This window comes from Schistocerca serialis, chromosome 11, assembly GCF_023864345.2.
Source record: "Schistocerca serialis cubense isolate TAMUIC-IGC-003099 chromosome 11, iqSchSeri2.2, whole genome shotgun sequence".
Lineage (NCBI taxonomy): Eukaryota > Metazoa > Arthropoda > Insecta > Orthoptera > Acrididae > Schistocerca > Schistocerca serialis.
In genome coordinates, this window is record NC_064648.1 from 172,673,491 (window position 1) to 172,696,068 (window position 22,578).

At 41.9% G+C, this 22,578-nt stretch overlaps 1 protein-coding gene across 1 annotated transcript in view; it reads right to left on the minus strand.

Annotated features, from left to right (window-relative positions):
• Positions 1-22,578, minus strand: part of LOC126426603 (uncharacterized) — a 272,243-nt gene that overhangs the window by 190,004 nt on the left and 59,661 nt on the right. The window contains exons 12-15 of the mRNA XM_050088496.1: positions 19,023-19,201; positions 13,709-13,871; positions 10,843-11,127; positions 5,621-5,778 (exon numbers count right to left, since the gene is read on the minus strand). Coding sequence (XP_049944453.1) covers positions 5,621-5,778; positions 10,843-11,127; positions 13,709-13,871; positions 19,023-19,201 — 785 coding nt within the window. The remainder of the gene's footprint in view (positions 1-5,620; positions 5,779-10,842; positions 11,128-13,708; positions 13,872-19,022; positions 19,202-22,578) is intronic.

Genomic DNA, 22,578 nt, shown 5'->3' on the forward strand with positions numbered 1-22,578 from the left:
GTTTCGGCCACTTCCTCTGTTACTTTCTCGTGGGAGAAATCCTGACGTATTTTTGCTAACAACACGTCCCATACACTTCTCAGTAGGAAACCACTGTAACATTCAACAAAATTGTTATCGCATTCACACTGACATTTTGACGATTAATTCCCAGAGCCTGCAGGCACGGCACAGCAATTTGGTTTCCCAAGAATAAACACGTGGCCTTCACTGTCGCTACACTCTGCCACCGAGGTCTCGAACAGACGAGGTACCGTGCCGCACTGACCACATTTCGCAACGCAATTCGGTCGGCAAAGAGGCAGCAGAAACACGAGCACGTGACAATCTCGTCAACCGGAATAGTTGAGCTGTGCACGAGATGTGGCATTAGAAACAATAATTAGGAACAACCCGATACTGCGGAGGTAGCAGGTCGGAACAGACAGACAGTGTCAGTACTCGACCCACAGACGCTATCCACAACCGGGCACCTCAAAGCCCTCCCCTCCCCTCCCCGTGCTCCATGTAGCGGGACTTTGAATTTCGGCGCGCTACACTCGTTCCCTCAGACATAAATTATACCGTCGCAGTGGTATGAGTGCTAGACAGCAGAGAAAATACTAAAACTGTATCTCCTTTTTTTTTGCTATCCGTCTATTGTGTCTCGAGAGTAGAAGCTTAATGCAGAAGTGATCTGATGAAGACGAAAAAAACTTATTAATGTGTAGGCATATTGTGGAAGTTGTTATGACATTTGGAGGAGGGAAGCAATGTAAAATAAATTGCATTTAATATCAAGAAGGTTTTGTATACTTTAGAAATTCCTGGACGATGAAACTTATTGCAAGATTTCAGAGCAGACTTTTCACACAGAAATATAGTTGGAGATTTTTGAAGACCTGGACGCTGCACGAAAGAAGACATGTTAACATGGTAAAGGATGAACTCTTATCTACGCCATTTCCCCCTGTCAGTTACATTTTGTTATTCTCTGTTTTTTTCAAATAATTTTTGTAGTGTAAATTGGTTTGACCTTTGCTCAGAACCGCCACAATGATCACCCCAACAACAGCTTTTCCGAATCACGAAGTCTGATAACTTTTCTGTAATACGAAGTCCAATTTGCATTTCATTCTTTTCCCTTTTCTCGGTCATTAACGATTTTAAAACCCTCTTTTCATTCATCATTTCTTCCCACATTTTCTTTTCTTTTCTTTTCTTCTTTTTCTTCTTTTTTATTAACCACTACATCCACCACTTCTCCTCCAGAAGTGAGTGACTGGCCCAACTACTGGGCTCTCAGTACAGGAGTATGCCATCTAGCAGCTGTAAAGGAACAAACTGGACACGAATCTGACACTTCACCTGAAGATGACAAGTAGGAAACTCGTCAGAAGGTAGCGACAACGTGACACTGGGACTCGGCTCGTGAAAAGAGAAAATTTTCTCGATTGAATTCAATGAGAAAGCCTGAATTACCATCTTGACAGCTTGTTAGCCTGCATTATGTTCTTCTTAAGCCTGGTTTACACTGGACTGAAGGAAGTGAACACAAGCAAATGAGCATTCCCAAATAATTCATCAGCGTGCGCAAGCATTCGCTTGTACCTGCGAACAAGTGTTCACACTAGACAAAAATGATAAAGAAAGTGGATAGCAAGCATAGCTTATGAATACTGTGTTAAAGTTTTTTGGTGCTTATAATTGGCACACAGTATTACAGACGCGAAGCAAAACGTTGATATGCAGAGAGTATTATTTTGCGTGGAAAATGCACTGTAATTGACAATGTAAACAAAAAGACTTATAAAACAAACAATTCAGGTATTAATATATAGCGGAGATGCTGAGCCACAATAGGCACAATAAAAAGATTCACACAATTTTAACTTTCAGTCATTAAGGCCTTTGTCAGCAGTAGACACACACACAAACTTGCACACACATCTGCAGTCTCAGAGAGCTGAAACTACACTGCCATCAGCAGCACCAGTGCATGATGGGACTGGCGACTGGGTGGGGGTAAGGAGGAGGGATAGTATGGTGGAAGTGGCAGACAGTGAAGTGTTGCAGTTTAGACGGAGGGTAGGAGAGAAGGTGCGGAGGGGGTAGGGAGTAAGTAGCGGAAAGGAGAGAAATAAAAATAAAAATTAATAAAAATAAAAGAAATTAAAAGACTAGGTGTGGTGGCGAAATGACGGTTGAGTAGTGCTGGAATGGGAACTTGGGGGGGGGGGGGGGGGGGGGGGTTTATAAGACATAGAGCGAGAAGTCACAGTTTCTATTATAACTTATGTTGTAAACTGTTTACCGTATTGTGTTCACGATATCGGTCATCATCAAATGCTTATGAAAATAATCAACATCTACATCGATACTCTGTAAATCACATTTAGGTGCCTGGCAGAGGGATCACCAAGCCACCTTCACAATTGTCTATTATTCCAATCTCGTATAGTGCGTGGAAAGAACAAACACCTATATCTTTCCGTATGAGCTCTGATTTCCCTAATTTTATCGTGGTGATCGTTTCTCCCTAAATAGGTCGGTGTCACCAAAATATTTTCGCATTCAGAAGAGAAAGTTGGTGATCGGAATTTCGTGAGAAGATTCTGTCGCAACAAAAAATACCTTTCTCTCAATGATGTTTAGCACAAATCCTGTATGATTTCAGTGACACTCTCTCACATATTTTGCTATAATACAAAACGTGCTGCCCTTATTTGAACTTTTTCGATGTACTCCGTCGATCCTACCTGGTAAGGATCCCACACCGCACAGCAGTATTCTAAAAGAGGACGGACAAGCGTAGTGTAGCCAGTCTCCTTAGTAGGTCTGTTACATTTTCAAAGTGTCCTGACAATAAAATACAGTCTTTGGTTAGCCTTCCCCATAACATTTTCTATGCATTCCTTCCAATGTAAGTTGTTCATAACTGTAATACCTAGGTATTTAGTTGAATTTACAGCTTTTAGATTAGATTGATTTACCGTGTAACCAAAGTTTAACGAATTCCTTTTAGCAGTCATGTGGACGAACTCACACTTTTCATTATTTAGGGTCAATAATGAGTTTTCCTGTCTATTTATCCACAATTAGTTACATTTATTTACGCTGAGAGTCAACTGCCAATTCCTCCACCAAATGTCACACCTCGGCAGGTCCTGTAACATTCGCTTGGGGTATGCCTGAAATTTTTCACATCTGAAATTTCTTCCCACTGATAGCATCATGTGTGTGCTTGCCAGGACTCTTCAATCTAATGTAAAATAACATAATAAAGTATTTGAATGGAAATAATACACGGAAGTTGAGATGTAATAGGGACCCTTACACAATAAAATGGAATGTATTAACTATGAAGGACCAGATCCTCATTTATCAAACTTTCTGGAGATTTTCACCACAAAACGCGCTAAATGATTAAACTTTCATCCCTTTTAGAAATGATGTTCACGAACAACATGCACATGAAGTTTGGCCCGCATCCCAGACCTGTTCTGTGAGTGACAAGTCAGATGACCAGGCAAGCCAGTCAAGGATTCGTAAATCTGTCAAGGCATTCCTGATGAGAACTGCAGTGTGGGGTTTTGCATTATCTTGCCATTTATTACCCTGGTCACGAAGTATACGACAATCGTACTGCCAAAAATCAGCCTCCCTTCAACAATAATGAAATCGGCCCTGTTAGCAGATACAGTAGCTTCCCAGACAATGGAATGAGTCTCGAGAATTACTGCTTTCTGCGACCGCGACCTTTCGCCAGATCGTCTACGGACAGACTGAGCACCACAGACAGAAGTGAGACTCATCACTGAACAACACAGAATGCTTGTTAGTCCCACATTTTACCGTTTCTACACTGTGTAAGTCTCTGTTGTCTGTCGTACGGTGGAAGCTATAAATGACAAACAGCAACTCGATCTCATCCTAGCTTCCAGTAAACTGTTCGCGACTGTTCACGGCGACACTCTGCCTGTAACCTCTGCACAGATTTCAGCTGTCGTCATTCCTCTACTCACTGAGGCAGTCAAACAATCTGACAAGTTTCTGGCGGTGTAGTCCTCCTCGAAAGAACCGTGCCTACTTTCCCTGCCACAATGTTGTCTCGAGCCCATCTCGTCACCACTCGTTCTGCAATCATTGCACTGAACACGGCAGTGTGTGCAGCGTATCAGTACGAGGTTCCCATGTTCCTCAGGCCAACGATTTGTCCTTTCTCGAAGTCCAAAAGATGGGAATAAGTTGTTGTAACGTCGCACATACCCAAAAGCCACCAGCTACTTACACCATTCTTCATCTGCAGATAAGCTTTTCCCTTTATCATACTGAAAATAATGTAGTGGGACTTTGAATTTTGCCGTGCTACACTCATTCCCTCAGATATAAATTATACCGTCACAGCTGTATGAGCGCTCGATGGCAGAGAAAATATATAAGAAAATGAAAGTACTAAAATTTGTAACTCTTTTTGTTTTCTACCCGCTCTTGTCTCTTGAGAGCGGAAGCTTAACTTCACTTATTCACTTATTTGCTAGTCTTAGTATGATTCAGATGAAAAATCTTATTGATGTGCAGACATATAGTATTGTGGAAGCTTGTAAGAAATTTGGAGGACAGAAGCAGCAACGTAAAATACATTGCATTCAATATCAAGACGGTTTTAATTTGTATACATTAGTAATTCCTATACGATGAAATTTACTGCAACATTTCGGAGCAGCAACGACTTTTCACGCAGAAATGAAGCAGGAGATTGTTGGAGAACAAGACCTGGACACCGCACGCGAGAAGACATATTAACACGGTAAAGGATGAACTTTTATCTACGCCATTTCCCCCTGTTAATCACATTTTGTTATTCTCTGTTCTCTTTCAAATAATTTTGTAGTGGAAATTGGTGTGACTTTTGCTCAGAAATGCCACAAGGACCACCCCCACAATATCTTTTCCGAATCACAAAGTCCGATTTGCATTTCATTCTTTCCCTTTTTCGTGGTCATTTACGATTTTAAAACCCTTTTTTATTCACCATTTCTTCCCACATATTCAACCTTTTCTTTTCTTCTCGTTTTTTCTTTTTTATTAACCACTACAATAAGCATGCACAAGGATTAAAATTTAATAAATCTAATCAACATATAGTTCAGACACAGAAACACTGGAGAATAGTCTGATAATGTTTGGTGAAGGTGTCCACGGTATAAGTTTCCATTGCTGTCAGTATCTATAATGAGATCAGAGCACAGTGACGATGTCCGACTGTGGAAAAATTCGGTGATAGCTTTAGGTCAGAAATGCACCACTGTGCAAATACAGTCATAAAACGACAGCCAATCGGCGAGATCGAATCGGATCCGTCGAGCGCAGAATCGACGTAAGTCCAGATACGGCACTACGGTGGGCACAAGTGACATCGCGGCCTGCGGCCACAGTACGTAAAGGTGAACCGGCGGGCCACCAGCGCTCGCTACACTCGACAGTGGCCGAGGAGCAGTCAAGAGCTCGGGACATTTTAACCGCACGACGTGTCCGAAGGCCCGACAACCTTCCATCTTTTTTTTATTGGCGACGAGTGTAGGGAGAGGTAAGGGAGCTAACATCAGGTCCGGCACTCTGCTCTGGCCGAGGTACTCACTGAGCATCCAGTAGGTGCTGCTCCCGTGCCACACGTTGACGAAGCACTTGCTGCGCGACAGGTTGACGCTCAACGCTCTCTGCCAGACCACCTTGCCGAGCTCGTAGTAGGGAAAACGGCTCGTGACGTAGGCGAAGATCTCCGACAGCTTCGCCCTCCTGCCGGACAGACAAAAGTACAGCTCAGTCCAGAAATTCAAAGAAGACCCCGAGTTGGATCTAGGGATGGAGAGCACTTATTGCCACATTTACTATGGCTAAGAGTCAGTTCACGTTACCGCTATTAACTTTGTTCAGTTAGTGAAATAAAGTGTCGTTTTGTAAGTTTCCCGGCTTTTAGGCTGGCGAGAAGCACTGTCGTCAGTATTGCACTGCCTAACTTTATTTATTTGTAACATTGGGGAACGACGAATTTGTGACTTCCCGATACCGCAGAAGCCGTATAACACACAGAGGACAAAGCGAGTACGACATAACGATCATTTTAGCACCGGCAAAGAGGACTCCTCTCCTGGCTAGAAGGAGTCTACTAGTATCAAACATCGGCCTTCAATTTGAGGATGAAATACGTGACAACGTACTTTTAAAGAACAGGATTGTATAGAAGTGATTCTGGCATACGGGAAAGCTGAAAATGAAGCGAACTAAAGCATTTGGGATGTGTCGCTACAAAAGGATGTTGAAAAGGAGACTGATTGATAAGATAAGGAACGAGGAGGTTCTCTGCAGAATCGGCAAAGAAAGGAACATATGGAAGGCACTGAGAAGGAGGAGAAGAAGAAGAAGAAGAAGAACACAAAAGATAATGGACATGTGTTAAGACACTGAGGAATAACTTCCGTGGTACTAGAGGGGGCTGTAGAGGGTAAAAACTGTACGAGAAGACAGGGGTTAGAAAATGTCGATGAAAAAATGAAGGTGATGGGTGCGGCTGCTATTCTGCAATGTAGAGGTTAGCACAGGAGAGGAATCTCGTGTGAGCCACTTCCAAACACTCAGAAGACTGATACAAAAATTGAAAATAACCTACGAGGAGAGTATACGAATGAACACCAGATTCAGAGAAAAGTTCTCAACTACAACAAGGAAGTCCCACACAGAATATAAGGGATGGCCTCGATGAAACCTTTCAATCTGTTTATGTAAACTAAGAATATTTTCCAGATCCGCTGGATGCCTATTGAAAAATGAAACTGCTGAATAGTCCAGACCTTTTTAGAGAAATAATTTAACTGGATAGATAAGAAAGTCTACTCACCAAGCAGCGGCAGATCGTACACGTAAAAAAAGGTTGTAATTAGGTGAGCTTTCGGAGCCAGTGGCTCCATCTTCAGGCAGAAGTATTGAAGGGAAAGGATGAGGGGTGAAGGAAAAGAACTGGAGAGGTCTAGGAAAAGGTGTAGATATCGGGAAAGTCACCCAGAACTGTGGGTCAGGAGGGACTTACCGGAGAGAACAAGAAGGAAAGACTAAGTGTCGACTTGCATATTATCCTGTCTTCCACCTTTAAACTCTCAGGTTTTCAAATCTCATCTTATGCAGTCCCTGACGATCTGTCTTTCCTTCTTATCCTCTCCGATAAGTCCCTCCCGACCTACGGTTCTGGGTGGCTTTCCCGAAATCTACCCCTTTTCCTAGATCTCTCCAGTTCTTTTCCTTCACCCCTCATCCTTTCCCTTCAACCCTTCTGCCTGAAGAAGGAGCCACTGGCTCCTAAAGCTTTTCTAATTACAACCCTCTTTTATGTGTGTTCTTCCACTGCTCGGTGATTAGATTTTTTTTCTATCTAATCAAATTACTTTGTCAAAAATTGATTGTTTTTGTTGCTATAAACCTTTCTGGAGAGCATTTATGGGAGTGTTACCCCTCCGTTTTTCACTGACTGACTGAATGTCACAGTTTTTGCTAAATGAGATGTCAACAACAAACCCCATGATGGAGTACATATGGATAAGGGTTGCAGACTTATCAATCTGAGACAAGTCCACAATGGCCTGCACGTAATTCATGAACTGACACTGCTGATCTGTGTGACTGTTCTTTTTCAGGCTGAGAATATTCTTAGTGGGTGCAGAAAGCTCAACCAAATTATAACAAAATGAGAGAGCCAAAGTGAAGAAGCCTTTGTATTTCAGTGTTGATGCCAGTGCAGATTATTCGTACAGTGAACATAGCAACATTCAGTTTCTGCACAAGGTCTGATATGTGATACTTCCAAGAAAGCTATCCATTTACCCTAAGTCCTAAAAATTGAAATGGTCAATTTCACTGACTGACTGATCATCTTGGGACAGAAAATTTCCACTTTTGCAAGAGCTTCATGTCACAAACTACATGCATTATTGTAACTAATCATCAATCTGCTCTGAAAGCCACATGCTGTCACTACTGATTGACCTTTCAAAGAGTATCACATACATCATATCCGCCATCTTGCACTGTAACACTTGTGCCATCTGCAAAGAAATAAATTTTTGAGTCACATGACGTATTTATTGGGAAATCATTGATATACACCAAGGAAACCAATGAATCCACAACAGAACCCCCCACCCCATCACCCCTTATCTGAACCCAGTCAGATCCAAATCTCTTTCCCATTTGTCAACACCAAAGGATAGTTTTTTGCTTCATACATTCCAGATATGAAGTGGACCATTGCTCTGCTTTGTTCTCTAATCCCGTAATGTCTGAACTTAACCAAGTATTACTTGTGTCACGAACTTTGCTAAATCGAGGAAAATATGTGGTATGTCCAGAAATGAAGAGTCCTCAACAGTTTAAAAATTAATAGATGACATACTTACGAAAATTTAGAAAATCACGGATGTACATGAAACACTGGTTTTTTGAACTAGTCTCCTTCATTCTCAATGTACTTTATGAGCTGAGTGAGAAGCCTCCTGATATCTTAGTCAAAAAAGCATCCCACCCTCCGTTTAGTTCATTGTTTGAGGGGGAGACTGTAAATCATTGTTGCAACTCAAGTCCAAAATTCCTTAACACCTTAGGAGAGGTGAAAAAATTAAATCTGAAGGTGCCAGATCAGAGCTATGCGAGGAAGGCTGGTGATGTTCCAGCAAATAAATCTTACAGTTGCTGTGTGGCGATTCCCAGTGGAGAATCCTTATACGGTCCCGAAAGACAGAGGGCATGCTTTTTTGAACAGAAAACGTAATTTCTGAATTTTTTTCACCAATTGTAAGGCGCCACCCACGTTCTGTTGGCAACCACAGTGGAGTCAATGAATTGATCACCTTCCAGTTCAAAGCACTCGAAAAATTCCCACGAACGTGTGATTATGTTCATTTTGTATTGATCTGTGAGCTGTTTTGGTATTCACATGGCACACAATTTTTGAAAACTGAGTGTTTCAGTAATTACTTCATGCACAAGAGGTGTGGAGATTTCTGGAAATGTGTCCACATTGTCCAAAATCGTTTGACAGATGCCAACGATCATTTCTCTGATCTCGTTCACCATCTCGTCAGTAACAGCTGAGGGACACCAACCCCTTTGAACACTGTGCACATTCATTCTACCAGCTTTAAGCTCCCAACACCACTTTTGAATGCCTCACAACGTTTTAACACTCCTCAGCTTACAGCTAGCGGGATTTGGAATGAAACACTCATGTGAACACAGCGGAAACTAAGAAAAAAGAGAATGATTTATGCTGTTGACACCTTGTCCTAACATGCAGTGTAGCAAACTAAACCAAAAATAAATAAATAATCCTTTTAATGCCGGAGGTTCAGTACTCTTACTTTCTGGACATTTCTCATACTCTCCTCAACCTACCATTAAATCCTTATTGTACCTAATATACAAAAGGAAGAAAATGACATTTTTTTGTGGATGCTCCTCTCCCGAAACCAAACTGTGATTCCGTCAACAAATTATCTGCACTGATATGTTCCCCTGCTTTCTCGTATATTGGTAGCAAAGACAGTGGCCACTAATTATACAAGAACTTTACAAACAGTATTAATTTAGTATGGTGAGGGGAAAAGAAATATTAACAAAATCAGTGCCAACATGACATTGTATAGCAAGAACTACATAAAAAAAAGAGGACTTTCTACAAAAGAACAGAGTTGTTAACATATAGTATGATGGAATTAATTAACTCCATGTGGGAAAAATATATCTAAAAACAAAGATAATGTAACTCACCAAACGAAAGCACTGGTATGTTGATTGAGACAAAACACATCAACGCTTTCGTTTGGTAAGTTACATCATCTTTGTTTTTAGATATATTTTTCCCACATGGAATGTTTCCCTCTATTATATTCATATCATGGAATTGATTAATTGCTAGATTTAGAGAACTAGTCCACACGTGTGGGAAACATGAACGTTAGGGGGTTACAGGGAGTACTGAAGATCCAGTGTGCTGATCTAATAAAGAATTACGCTGTCCTCTAACAAGCCGACAAGAAAGAATGCCCCATGAAGAACAAAAAGAAGTGGAGAGATGTAGCTTAAGACCTTCCTCAGAAAAGGTTGTGTACCACATTTATGGCAAGGTTGAGTTTTGAATGGAATGAAGTGGTGCATCATACGAGACATGTTATCACAGCAACAGATCTCTTTCTTCTGTTTACTTGTCATGCTATTTGTAGTTGTAAACTTAACCGTCCTGGAAGAATGTTGTATATCAATGAAAATGGTGGATGTGGCTGAGATAACTTTCACTCCAAAGGATATTGGACTGTCACATAAAAGCACTGAAACAAAAACATGCCCATCAAAATTGAATCAGAATGTCAAAAAAAGTGGGAGGAACATTGAAAAATCTTATATTTCTACATTTGATTAACACATTCCTGAAAAAACTACATCAAAAGTGTTAAGTACAAGAATGTTGTATATCATTATAACATAAAAACTGTACATTAGAATAATACACTTGGTGCAGCCATTGGTTTAAGCAATGATACTTGTGGATAACAACCTTGTTTTAACAGGATATTTTACAACAGTTATATAAAATACAGCTCACGTTTTTGTTTTGGGGCACAATTTTGGCCTCAGGATTGTACTTTTGCATCGACTGGGAAAAAAAGACGAGTAATGGATGTCACAATTGCATACGAATGTAAGTATGCGATACCTGAAGCTAGTTTCAAAACATCCTTCACTACAAAGGTAATCCGCCAGAATGCCAAACTACGGTGAGGTATATTGAGGGTATTTGACGAGAGCAGCGCTACCAACCTGTGTGGCGAGTCTGCTATGGCCATAGCACTGAGCTCCGTGTACGAGAACGGCGGCTTCTTTTCGGCAGTGCCAGCTAAGCCGGCAACACTGGGGTGGCGCTCCTCGCCCGCCCCATCGGCAGCCTTTCCCGTGGCGGTTCCCACAGTGTCGATATCACTGCCACTGCTGGCAGAGGTCGAAGCAGCTGCATCGCCCGGAGTTGCCGCCGCGTCTGACGTCGGAGAGTCGTCCTGGCAGCAGCCGTCACGAGATCGGGACGAGTGGTGGGTGGCCGGATCGGTGCTGTCAACATCGGACACCGAGGTCACGGTGGCAGTGCAGTTTCAGTGTAACAAAGACAGTGTTCAGGGGTTAAATGTTCTCCCTAACATCACAGAGAGACAAAGTGAAATTTTTTCACCCACCGAGCAAAGTCATACATTACTGGACCGTATACCGTATTTACTCGAATCTAACCCGCACCTGAAAAATGAGACTCGAAATCAAGGGAAAAAAATTTTCCCGAATCTAAGCCGCACTTGAAATCTGAGACGCAAAATTCAAGGGGAGTGAAAAGTTTTAGGCCGCACCTCCAAATCAAAACAAATTTGGTCCATTGTAATATGAGACACAATTTAGGTCGAATGAATGACAATACAGCTACAGTAGTTTGGTTCGAGTCGTAAGGTTAGCAGTTAAGCTTTACCAGGTAGCCATTGCCATGCGTCAGGCACTCCATCCATATTTATACGGGTACCTTTCCTTTTTCACATGCTTCGTCTGGTTTGAATCGATTGCTTATTTTTCTTTGATCTGATAAGTGCCGTTCTCTTTGTTATAGGCATTTACGTAACTCTAAGCTGAAAATGCATTACTGTACTGTGTCATGCATTGTTCGTCACATTCTGATAATGAGTGTTTACGGCCTGTCACTGCTCGCGGCATGGCTTGCTTTTGTGCGCGCTACCGCCACTTATAATTAAAAAACAAGAGAGAGGAATTGTCTCATAAGTGAAACAATGGCAAGAGACTGCTATTTGTTGCTACTTACACAGCTGCTTTCTTTGATAATGGTCAACAAGAACCAAATAATAGACTGCGAAAGATAGAACATGTTCTGAACGAGAGTTAGGCGAAAATTTTTCTCCGTTTGAAAATCTTTGCGGCCGCTTCTTTAGTACATCAAATTCTGCACAGGAATTAGAGTCACCTTAGACTTAAAAATCTAGTCAGTTGCCGTGCTTCATTTCTGACTGTATCGTTATTAGGCATAAGAATATTACGAATATAAACACGACACGATATGTATATTCTTCCGCATTTGCTGTTGTCTCACTCTAGTTTCGTATTTTATAAGGCAGACAGGATTTAAATGAAAATAACAACAAACACGAAAGAATACATGGCAAAATGTTTATATGCGTATTATTCTTAAGGTGAAGAGAATACTGTATGTGATTCACATTTCATCAGGTTCCTATTAGCAACCATCTTTTCTCACAGGTAGGAAAAAATTCAGAACGTAGAGTTGGTCATATTGACAAACATCCCAAACAGTCTTGCCAGTCGGATTTTCGTAGTACATTGAAATGCTGCTACATTCGAAGATAAACAATACGAAATTTGTATTTACTTTGTTGGATAATGTATGAAAATGCAGTGGTCAAAACTCGGGACAGAGAAAAAAAGCTCGTTTTCCACCTTCTTTTTTTTCGTTTTCCACCTTTTTTTTTTTTAACTGACGCAGAGGTTTTTGCCTGTGTAGCGCTACATATATTCGATGGCAGAAGTTAGTTGTGGCGGCACCTACCAACATTTTTCAGAACTTCCGCTTACTTTGCACTCGATTTTAAGCCGCAGGCGGTTTTTTGGATTACAAAAACCGGAAAAAAGTGTGGCTTATATTCGAGTAAATACGGTACTACACGCTTCTACAAAATCAGAAGGCATACAAATGACAGTTGTGCATGCGATAGTATGGGCACTCCGAAGCACATGTTGTGCAACTGTGCTCTCTACAGAAATGTGGTAGGTAACGGACCCCGTGCACTGCAGAAACTCGGACCAAATGCAGTGCTGAGAAATGAGTAGACCTACCACATCTCACAGTAGTGCAGCCACTGTATTCCGGAAGGACGAAGAGGACTTTGCGACTAATTTGACCGCAAGTCAGTGTCCGGCATCCTGGCGAGACGAAGAGCCCTACGGGTGGACGTGACTGCAGAATGAAATAGTTTTCGGGACTGTCCTTTGCAGAGGTGTGAGTAGTTACACAAATTTGGATTCAAAGAAGTTACTGTGAATCGTGGAATCAATTTCCACAATGGAACTGGTCTGATACACGAGGCCAGGATGTTTTAAACGTAATAAAGTGTGTGCAAAGTCCATCCTGTGCACCTCAACTCCCTAACAAAAATGAAAATGCACGGCAGTCCACCACAGCTTCACTGAAAAGTAAACTGCGAACAATTCTTTTCTGGAAAAAAAATCATCCCGTGAGACAAGACTTTTTGTTATTGATACACATCTATCACAAAACAATAAAGTGCAGAACATAACATAAATGGTCAATGGTTTGATGAATTAACCAACATTCAAGCCAATGCAACACACAAGTTAACAACGTGCCAACGAACAACTTTTTTTAACAGTTTCACATTTTTATATGAATGTTTTGTGAGTGGTACTCAAGTGTGGGGCACAAATTAATACACCTGAAGTATCAGAACCACCATTTTAACTTTTCTCCATATTTTATATTAATTCAGTATCAAAACGTTTTGGACTGTCAGTGTATAAAGAATTTTAACCATTCTTAGATTAACAAAAATTTGATGTGACAGCTGAGGTCTCTGAGGATACAGTCACCTTGCAAGATACTGACCTGTGCTCATATCTGGCAGAGTGTGGGGGCGCACAGGATGGCACAGCACGAACTCCGACGCGTCCACCTTTGCCCCGGATACCCCGACTCCGGGAGGAGGGTTGTTTCACGAGCCGGAATCGCTGTAAGTTGCCATTCCTGAACATGTTCTCGTATCGTGGGTCTGCAAAAGGCAAACGTAGCAATCTTTTGGTGGGCCGGTCAGCCGAGCACACATCAGGACATTCACCGTCGGTGAACGTAAAATCTCAATCCTCGACGAAATCTCCTCGGCTTACCATCGTTATCACTCGAGCTGCGGCGTAGTGCTGTTGCAACGTTTAGACAAGTTTCTTACTTGTCACCTTCAGGCAGAGTTAGGTTCACATACAGTTCATTTGTTTACAGCAGCTGGACCAAAGGGGTGAGACAATTGTGTACTTCTGGAAGGTGTTGGTCAGTAAACCTCTGTTAAGGTGAAGGGGTCAAGTCCTGGTGCTGCCAGTTTATTCTTCCTGCTTCCTCCACCAGCTTCACAGTGTGTTACTTACATATTTTTGCTAACGCCACATCCCGTGCCGACCTCAGATGGAAAAACTGTTCTGGCTGACTAAATAATTATATATTGGTATTGCCACTGCATCACTGACGGTCTAACCCCAGAAGCTACATGTGCATCACAATACCATTTACTGTTGAAAAATAAACGTGTGGCCTTTACTGACACTGGGTTCTCAAGCAGAAAAAGAGGCCGAGTCGTGTTAATGGGTTGCGGGATTCGCTCTTCAAAGAGTCAGAGGATGAGGACGGGGATGTGGCATTAGCTAAAATGTGTCAGGTGTGACGCCCCACATCTCCGCCAGAGGCAGATGACTAGTTACACATTTGGTCCTCAGTGCAAGAGTCTACCATCTAGCACCAATAAAGGAACAACTTGGACACTTCACCTGAAACTGACAAGTAGGAAGCTCAACGAAAGTTTGCAACAACACCACACCGAAGCTCAGCTGATGACCACGGAAGATTTCATCGATACAATTCGATGAGAAAGCCTGTGTTCCCATCTTATAGGTTGTTAGGTGACATTATATTTCCTCTTCAGATTCTCCTTACGCCTGGTTTCACTGGACTGAATGGAAGCAAACACAAGCAAATGAGCATTTGCAGATACTTCACCAGCATTCACTACCCTCCACTTCTATGTGTGAACAAGCATTTACACTAGAGAAAATGGAAGAGAACATGAGATTATCAGCAGAGGCTATGAACGCTGCACTAATGTTTCTCGGTGCATATAACTGCCACACAGGATACGGCACTACACAATCAGATACACGAAGCAAAACTTTGATATCTAGAGAGGATCATTTTGCACGGCAACTGTAAAGTTAGATATAATGTGGGATATTTGCCGAGTCGTAATATGTAGAAAATCGCCTCTAGTTCACGTCCCCATATTGGCAACCATAGGCGTTACTCCATTCAAACTCATTGCAGGTTGAACAAAAACAGCTTGCAGCATGCCTCTTTCATAAGTTATCAATAATTAAAACTAAAGCTATCTACTATTGTTGACCAGATTTTCACAATTTACGATTAAGGATTTACCTTTCTGAGTAATTGAATAGCAGACGGAGATCTGTTTTAACATGGGCTTTCAGATACAATAATAATTTCTACTGAATTACACTGGTTACTTCGCCTAAATATGGGATGCTATATGAGTAACAATGTTTTAACTAATGATGATATTTACACTGGAATTAAGTGAGTTCAGGAACTGCTAATATTATTTCATTATTGCTTGTACAAGTGTCGTAATTCTATAGCTTTCACAGCTACTTAATGAAGAATTTAGCAATCAGGAATATATTTACGTACGGACAATGATACCAAAATCTGAAGTTACTGATATGTTGTAACTAGCACTGTTTTATGGCAAACTACTAGTTCACTATAGTCTTAATAACCAAAGGAATATAACAGATAATAAAATAAATATAATAGAGGAAAACATTCCACGCGGGAAAAATATATTTAAAAACAAAGATGATGTGACTTCCCATACGAGAGCGCTGGCAGGTCAATAGAAACACAGACAGACACATACATACACACAAAATTCAAGCTTTCGCAACAAACTGTTGCCTCATCAGGAAAGAGGGAAGGAGAGGGAAAGACGAAAGGAAGTGGGTTTTAAGGGAGAGGGTAAGGAGTCATTCCAACCCCGGGAGCGGAAAGACTTACCTTAGGGGGAAAAAAGGACGGGTATACACTCGCGCACACACACACTCATATCCATGTGATGAGGCAACAGTTTGTTGCGAAAGCTTGAATTTTGTGTGTATGTATGCGTCTGTTTGTGTTTCTATTGACCTGCCAGCACTTTCGTAACGGAAGTCACATCATCTTTGTTTTTAAATATAGATAATAAAATAAAGTTGCATATGTCCTGGGTCTGAGATTTTTAGGTATATCAAAGGCATCTCAGGTATTGGGGAGACGGGGAGGGGGGGGGGGGGAAGAGAGAGAGAGAGAGAGAGAGAGAGAGAGAGAGAGAGAGAGAGAGAGAGAGAGAGAGAGAGAGAGAGAGAGAGAGAGAGAGAGAGAGAGAGAGAGAGAGTGGGCGGAAAGAACATAACTGCTGGAAGGAATCCAGCTGCTTTGTCAATACATCGATGACGAGTTTCTGCATCTGGTGGTGGTGGTGGTGGTGGTGGGGGGGGGATCTGCTCCAGTGATCAGTTGTTTGCAGTACACCCATCCCCCCATCCCCTCCAAAATGATAATCCAAAGGACTGAGATTGGGGGAACGTGCAAGCCACGGAACTAGCCCTCCTCCATCTAGCCATCTGTCACGGTTGATTCCAGCCAGTGTATCTTGAACACTAAGACAGAAATGTATTAGAGCTCCATCACGCACAAACCACATGTCTCACCTTATTTGCAAGGGCACATCTTCCAGTAGATCTTTGATGGTGTTCTGAATAAAGTTCCTGCAGACAGCACCTGTTAGCCGTGCTGGGAGAACATATGGCCCTACCACACAGTAACCTAAAATTTCAGTCCACACACAAATCTTAAACTGATGCTGATGTCTAGCCTGTAGTGTAGCATGGGAATTTTGATCAGTCCATATGTGCTGATTGTGGAAATATATTATTCCATCTCTTCCTAATGTTGCCTCTAAACAAAAACTGAAGAGACAAACAACAGATCGGCAGGTCGTGCGACAAAAAGTCGGCAAAACTTCTCTCCTGGCAGGTGAATGGCAGGTATCGGGCACTGCACACTTTGAAGACGGTACGGGCACACGAGCTCCTTGTGAAGTGTCCTCTGTAGTGAACTCGGAGATGACCACACACTAAGGCCCCTCCTCTCGTGCCGATACCTGGCTCTCCTTCGGCAGCCCGTGGTATGCGCTCTCCCTGTTCAGTAACACTAGAAACTAGTGGGCCTCCTAAGTTACCTTCTTTCTGGAGGGACTGTACACACTGAGAATTCTTCTGACGATTGGCCAATAACATCACAGAGCTTCCTACATAATGCACCAGGCCATTCACAGCTACTGTGAAAAGCAACAATCCTTTAACGCTCCCTTGGGGTATGCCAAAGTTCTTCAAGTCCGAAATGTCCCTCCATCAACAGTGACATGCTGATTCTCTTTGCTGGAAGTTTTCAATCTAATGACAAATAACATAAAATTGAATCAAAATACAATATTGTAGTGGAGATGTGACAGGGACAATTATACTGATATGAATGGAATTGTTACATTATCAAGCACCAGTCTGATATTTATCGAATCTTTTGGGGACGTTCGCCACATACTAGGTATTGTATGGTTGAACTTACATTCCATTCAGAACTGATGTTCATTATTAACATCACTATGAGGTACAACCAACACCCAGACATGCTCTATGGGGAGAAGGAGGGGAGGGGTCAGGAGAAGGGGGGGGGGGGAGAGGGGGGGGGAGGGGGAAGGAAGGGGGGGATGTCAGTCAAAGGATACATACAATACCCTAGGTGTTTTTCGTATGAACTGCGGAGTGAGGTTATCCCGCAAGAAGATGCCATTTGTTACCCTGCTCATAAAGGATACGATGAGAGTTTACCATTCTTGCAAAGTATTGTCGAGCATCAGCCTTCTTTCAGCAATTAAGAACTCAGTGCTGTTATCATATACAATTCGTCCCCAGACCTTTGTGGAGATACAGCTATAAAACATCAACCAATCAGTGAGGCTGAATCGGGCGCATCAAATGTAAAGTCAACTTATGCCCGTGTACACGTACGGCACTAAAGTAGGCACAAATTGTAGCGGGACTTTGAATTTCTCCGCACTACACTCGTTCTCTCAGATATAAATTATACCGTCGCAGCTGTATGAGCGTTCGGCAGCAGAGAAAATATTTATAAGAAAATGAAGGTACAAAAATTGTAACTCTTTTTGTTTTCTACCCGCTATTGTTTCTTGAGAGCGAAAATTTAACTTATTCACTAGCCTCGGTGTGATTCAGATGTAAAAACTTATTGATGTGCAGACATATAGTATTGTGGAAGCTTGTACGAAGTTTGGAGGATGGAAGCAGCCGTAAAACACATTGCAATCAAGATCAAGATGGTTTTAATTTGTAGACATTTTTAATTCCTGGAGGATGAAATTTACTGCAAGATTTTGGAGCAGCTACGAGTGTTTCATGCAGAAATGAAGCAGGAGATTTTTAGAGAACAAGGCCTGGACGCCGCACGACAGAAGACATATTAGCTTGGTAATGAATGAACTCTTATCTACGCCATTTCCCCTGTTAATCACATTTTGTTATTCTCTGTTCTCTTTCAAATAAATTTTGCAGTGGAAATTGGTTTGACTTTTGCTCAGAAACGCCACAAGGACCACCCCAACAATAGCTTTTCCGAATCACGAAGTCCAATAATTTTTCAGTAATTCAAAGTCCGATTTGCATTTCATCCTCTCCCTTTTTCACGGCCATTAACGTTTTTAAAACCCCCTTTTTATTCACCATTTCTTCCCACATTTTCAACCTTTTCTTTTCTTTTCTTCTTTTTTTTCGGCGGGACTTTGAATTTCACCGCGCTACAAAACTACATCACACTTGGTAGCTATAGTATGTAAGGGAGTACCAGCAACCCACCAGCAGTCATTCCACTTGAAAATGGCGAAGGAAGTTCGGTACAAAACACATGGCATTTTAACCAATTGATGCAGCTGAAAGTCTAAAAAAGTTTTATTTTTTTATCAGGCACCAGTGTAGGGAAGGGAAGGCGGCGAGGCCACCCGCAGCCACCCACCGACGGCGATTCGACTCACCGAGCATCCAGAGGTTGCACTGTTTGCCCCTGCGGTACCTGACCGCCAGCGGCACTTTGACGAAGAAGTCGCTGAAGAACAGTTTGCAGTGCACCGATTTCTGCCACCTCTTCTCACTACGCTCGAAGTAAGGGAAGCGGCTCGCGATGTACGCCTTGATCTCGGACAGTGTCGCTCTCCTGCCAGACAGACAAAAGAACATACCGAAGGACTGACGAGAAAAGGGACAGGACGGTAGGGCGCGTTTTAAGACACCGCGACACGAGAGGAATTGACAGAGGGTAAAAATTGTAGAAGACAGACATTGCAATACATCTGACAAGTAACTGAGGAAATTGGACGTTTAAGTTCTACTCTGAGATGAAGCAGTCGGCACAGTAGATGACTCGGTGCACGCTACTTCGAACCGGTCAGAAAACTGATGACTCACAAAAGTAAAATTCAGAGCAGACATTTGAACCACGGCTATTTGGTTCTGGAAAAAATCAGTACATATTTTACAGAATGTCAATTACAAAATATATAATATAATTAATAAAAGACAAATAAATTTGTGAGAGAATATAGGAATAAAAAATATATTACAGATAAAAGTTCTCAATTACTAAAGCATTTTATTTCAAAACAAACATATTTAGTTATTGTCACCCACAATATACTCCCCTCTTCTATCCTACAACACTCCAAGTGACCGAGTAGGGTGACATTGTGTTTAGCACACAGGCTCACATTTGGGAGGACTGTTCAAACCCGTGTTCCGATTTTGGTTTTCCGTAATTTCCCTAAATTGCGCAAATGCCGGGATGGTTCCTGTGAGAGGGCACAGCGGACTTCCTTCCCCATCCTTCCCTAATCTGCTTGGACTGATGACCTCTCTGTTTGGGTCCCTCACCTGAATCGACCGATAAACCAAGCCATTCTAATTTTCCATCGATTGAAACAGTGCCGGAAGCTTTCCTCTGCGAGATCCTCGATAATATATGCAGCTTTTTCTTTTGGGCTACGTCAGGTGAATACGGGAGTGATCTAACACTGGGGTCCCCTACTTGCTAGGAAACTCTTAACAGATAATGCGCTACGAGCCAGTGCCTTGTCTCGATGCAGAGCCCGTGACTCGTTCTTCCACAATTCGGTTTGTTCTTTCCTTATTTTCTGGCAGAGTCTAGCAAGCAAGATATGCAATTCCACGAATATCAAAGAAAACAAACATGTCGCTCTGAATCTTCATTTCCTCATTTGAGCTTTTTTCGTTCTCTAAGAAGTTGGGCCCTGCCAATGTACAGGAGGTGCTCAGTTTCTGGATCATAAGTGAAAAATCAAGATTCATCACACATTCCACAAAATTAGGATCAGTTTCAGCAGTATTCAAAGTGTCAGTACAAATGTTTTCACAAGCTGCTTTCTGTTCCATCATAGAATTTTTGGCACCAGCTTTAGACACACTTTCTCCACATTAAAGTGGTTGTGTAAAATATACCTCACACATTCTCTGTCAATTTCCGCTGTTTCAGCAATCCATCAAACACTCAACCGATAGTCAGATCAAATAAAGTTATGTACTTTTTCAATATTTTCATCCATTTTTGATGTTGAGGAGCATCCCGGGTACAAGTCATCTTCAAATCTTCTCAGCCGTCTTGGAAGCACTTGAACCACACAAAAACTGATGCACATGACAAACAGTCTTCACCATACACTTCTTTTACTAACAGATAGGTTTCGGTAGCAGTTCTTCCAAGTTTCATGTGGAACTTCTCAACAATCCATTGCTCTATCACTATACTTCTTTTTCTGGCAAAATAAAGTAACAGCTCTTATACAAATGAAGGCCACAGCAACAATGGTTTGTCTATAGACACCAGAGATGCCACATTCACCTAAGGCGGCTTCACATGTCACAGCTATTTGTTGTTCATCTTTGGACACGCGTACTTACTGTGTGACAGCATCAGTCCCGTTATTTTACAACCACGCCTCGTCTCGTCATTAGCGAACAACACGATTGGGGTGTATTCAGGGTGATTCTGTGAACACGCGTCAAACTTTCAGGGGAGATGGAGAAAGTTAAATGTATCAATTTGACGTAAGGGACCCTAGTCCAGAAACAACTAAGTCAAAAGTCATAAGTGAGAAACACTCTAATGCCAATGACACTAGAATATGTGGTGTCCCAGGAAGAAAGGTAAAATGTTTACGCATAGCAGTTGTTCAATAGAAGAGATTTTTTCTCTCTGAATGATTGTTCCTGTCATATCACCGAATACCGACCATACCTCCTTAGTGGTATCTGAACGATTTTTGGTCGTAACTTTTGACGCAGTTGTTTCTGGACCGAGGTCCCTTACCTTAAACTGACACATTTACCCTTCGCCATCATCCCAGAATGTTTGTAACATCATCACTCTGTATGTAGAGGAATGCCACAATTAGAATACCAAAATGCATAAACAATAGCCCACAAAATGTCTGAACTGACACAGCACACGTTTACAACCACCACTTTCCGGACTGGGAATATTTTTGGTGAGCGAAAATAGTTGCCCCGAAATCTAACACCGTACAAGGCAACAGACTGAAGAAAAGTGAAGAAGCCTTTGTGTTTCAGCGTCAAGAGACAGTGGAGAATATTCTTACAGTGAACATAGCAGCATTCTGTTTCTGCAGCCTTTCACTTTTACAACATCCCACGTCAAACTATATGCATTGTGTTTATTACAACTAAGCATCAATCTGTCCTCCGAATGTCACGTGCTGGTGCTTCCGACTGGCCTCTCAACTAGTATAATTTTCATCACATCCGCCATCTTGCACAGTAACACTTGTGCTAACTGAGAAGATAAAAATTTGAGTCATGTGACATGTTCAGTGGCAGATCCTTGATATACACCAACAAAAGCAATGAACTGATTCACAACAGAACCCCCATCTCCTCTGTCAGATCCGAAACTACTACTCGTTTGGCAACACTGAACGAAAACCTTTTTGCTTCGTACATTCCAGGTGTCAAGTGAACCATTGCTGTGCTTTGTTTTCTAATCCCATAATGTTTGAACTTAATCAAGTATTGCATGGGCCACATAATCAAGAGCTTTTGTTAAATAAACGAAAATATGAGGCATGTCCAGAAATTAAGAGCCCTCAAGTGCTTAAAAGTTAAACAGATGACATAATTATGAAAATTTAGAAATTCAAACAATATTATTTGACTTAGTGGTCTACATTCTCAATGAACTTTGTGAGTTGAGTGATAAGCCTTCTGATTTCGTCATCAGAAAGCCCTCCTGCCCTCCCTTTGGCCCATTGGTTGACGGAACTCTACGGTTTCACTGTTGGCACAAATCCTTCTCCACCCACGAACAACTTCAGAGAGGTGTAAAGATGACTGACTCAAGGTGCCAGACAAGAGCTGTGAGTGGTGTGGTTGTTTGTGTTCCAATGTAACAAATCAGAGAGTTGCTTCCTGATGTCGGCTGTGTGGGGTGCGACAAGCCTCATTCACTCTCTTAACATCCCTCTTCTTGTGTTCTCCATCACCCTCTGTATATTTTTAAGAGTT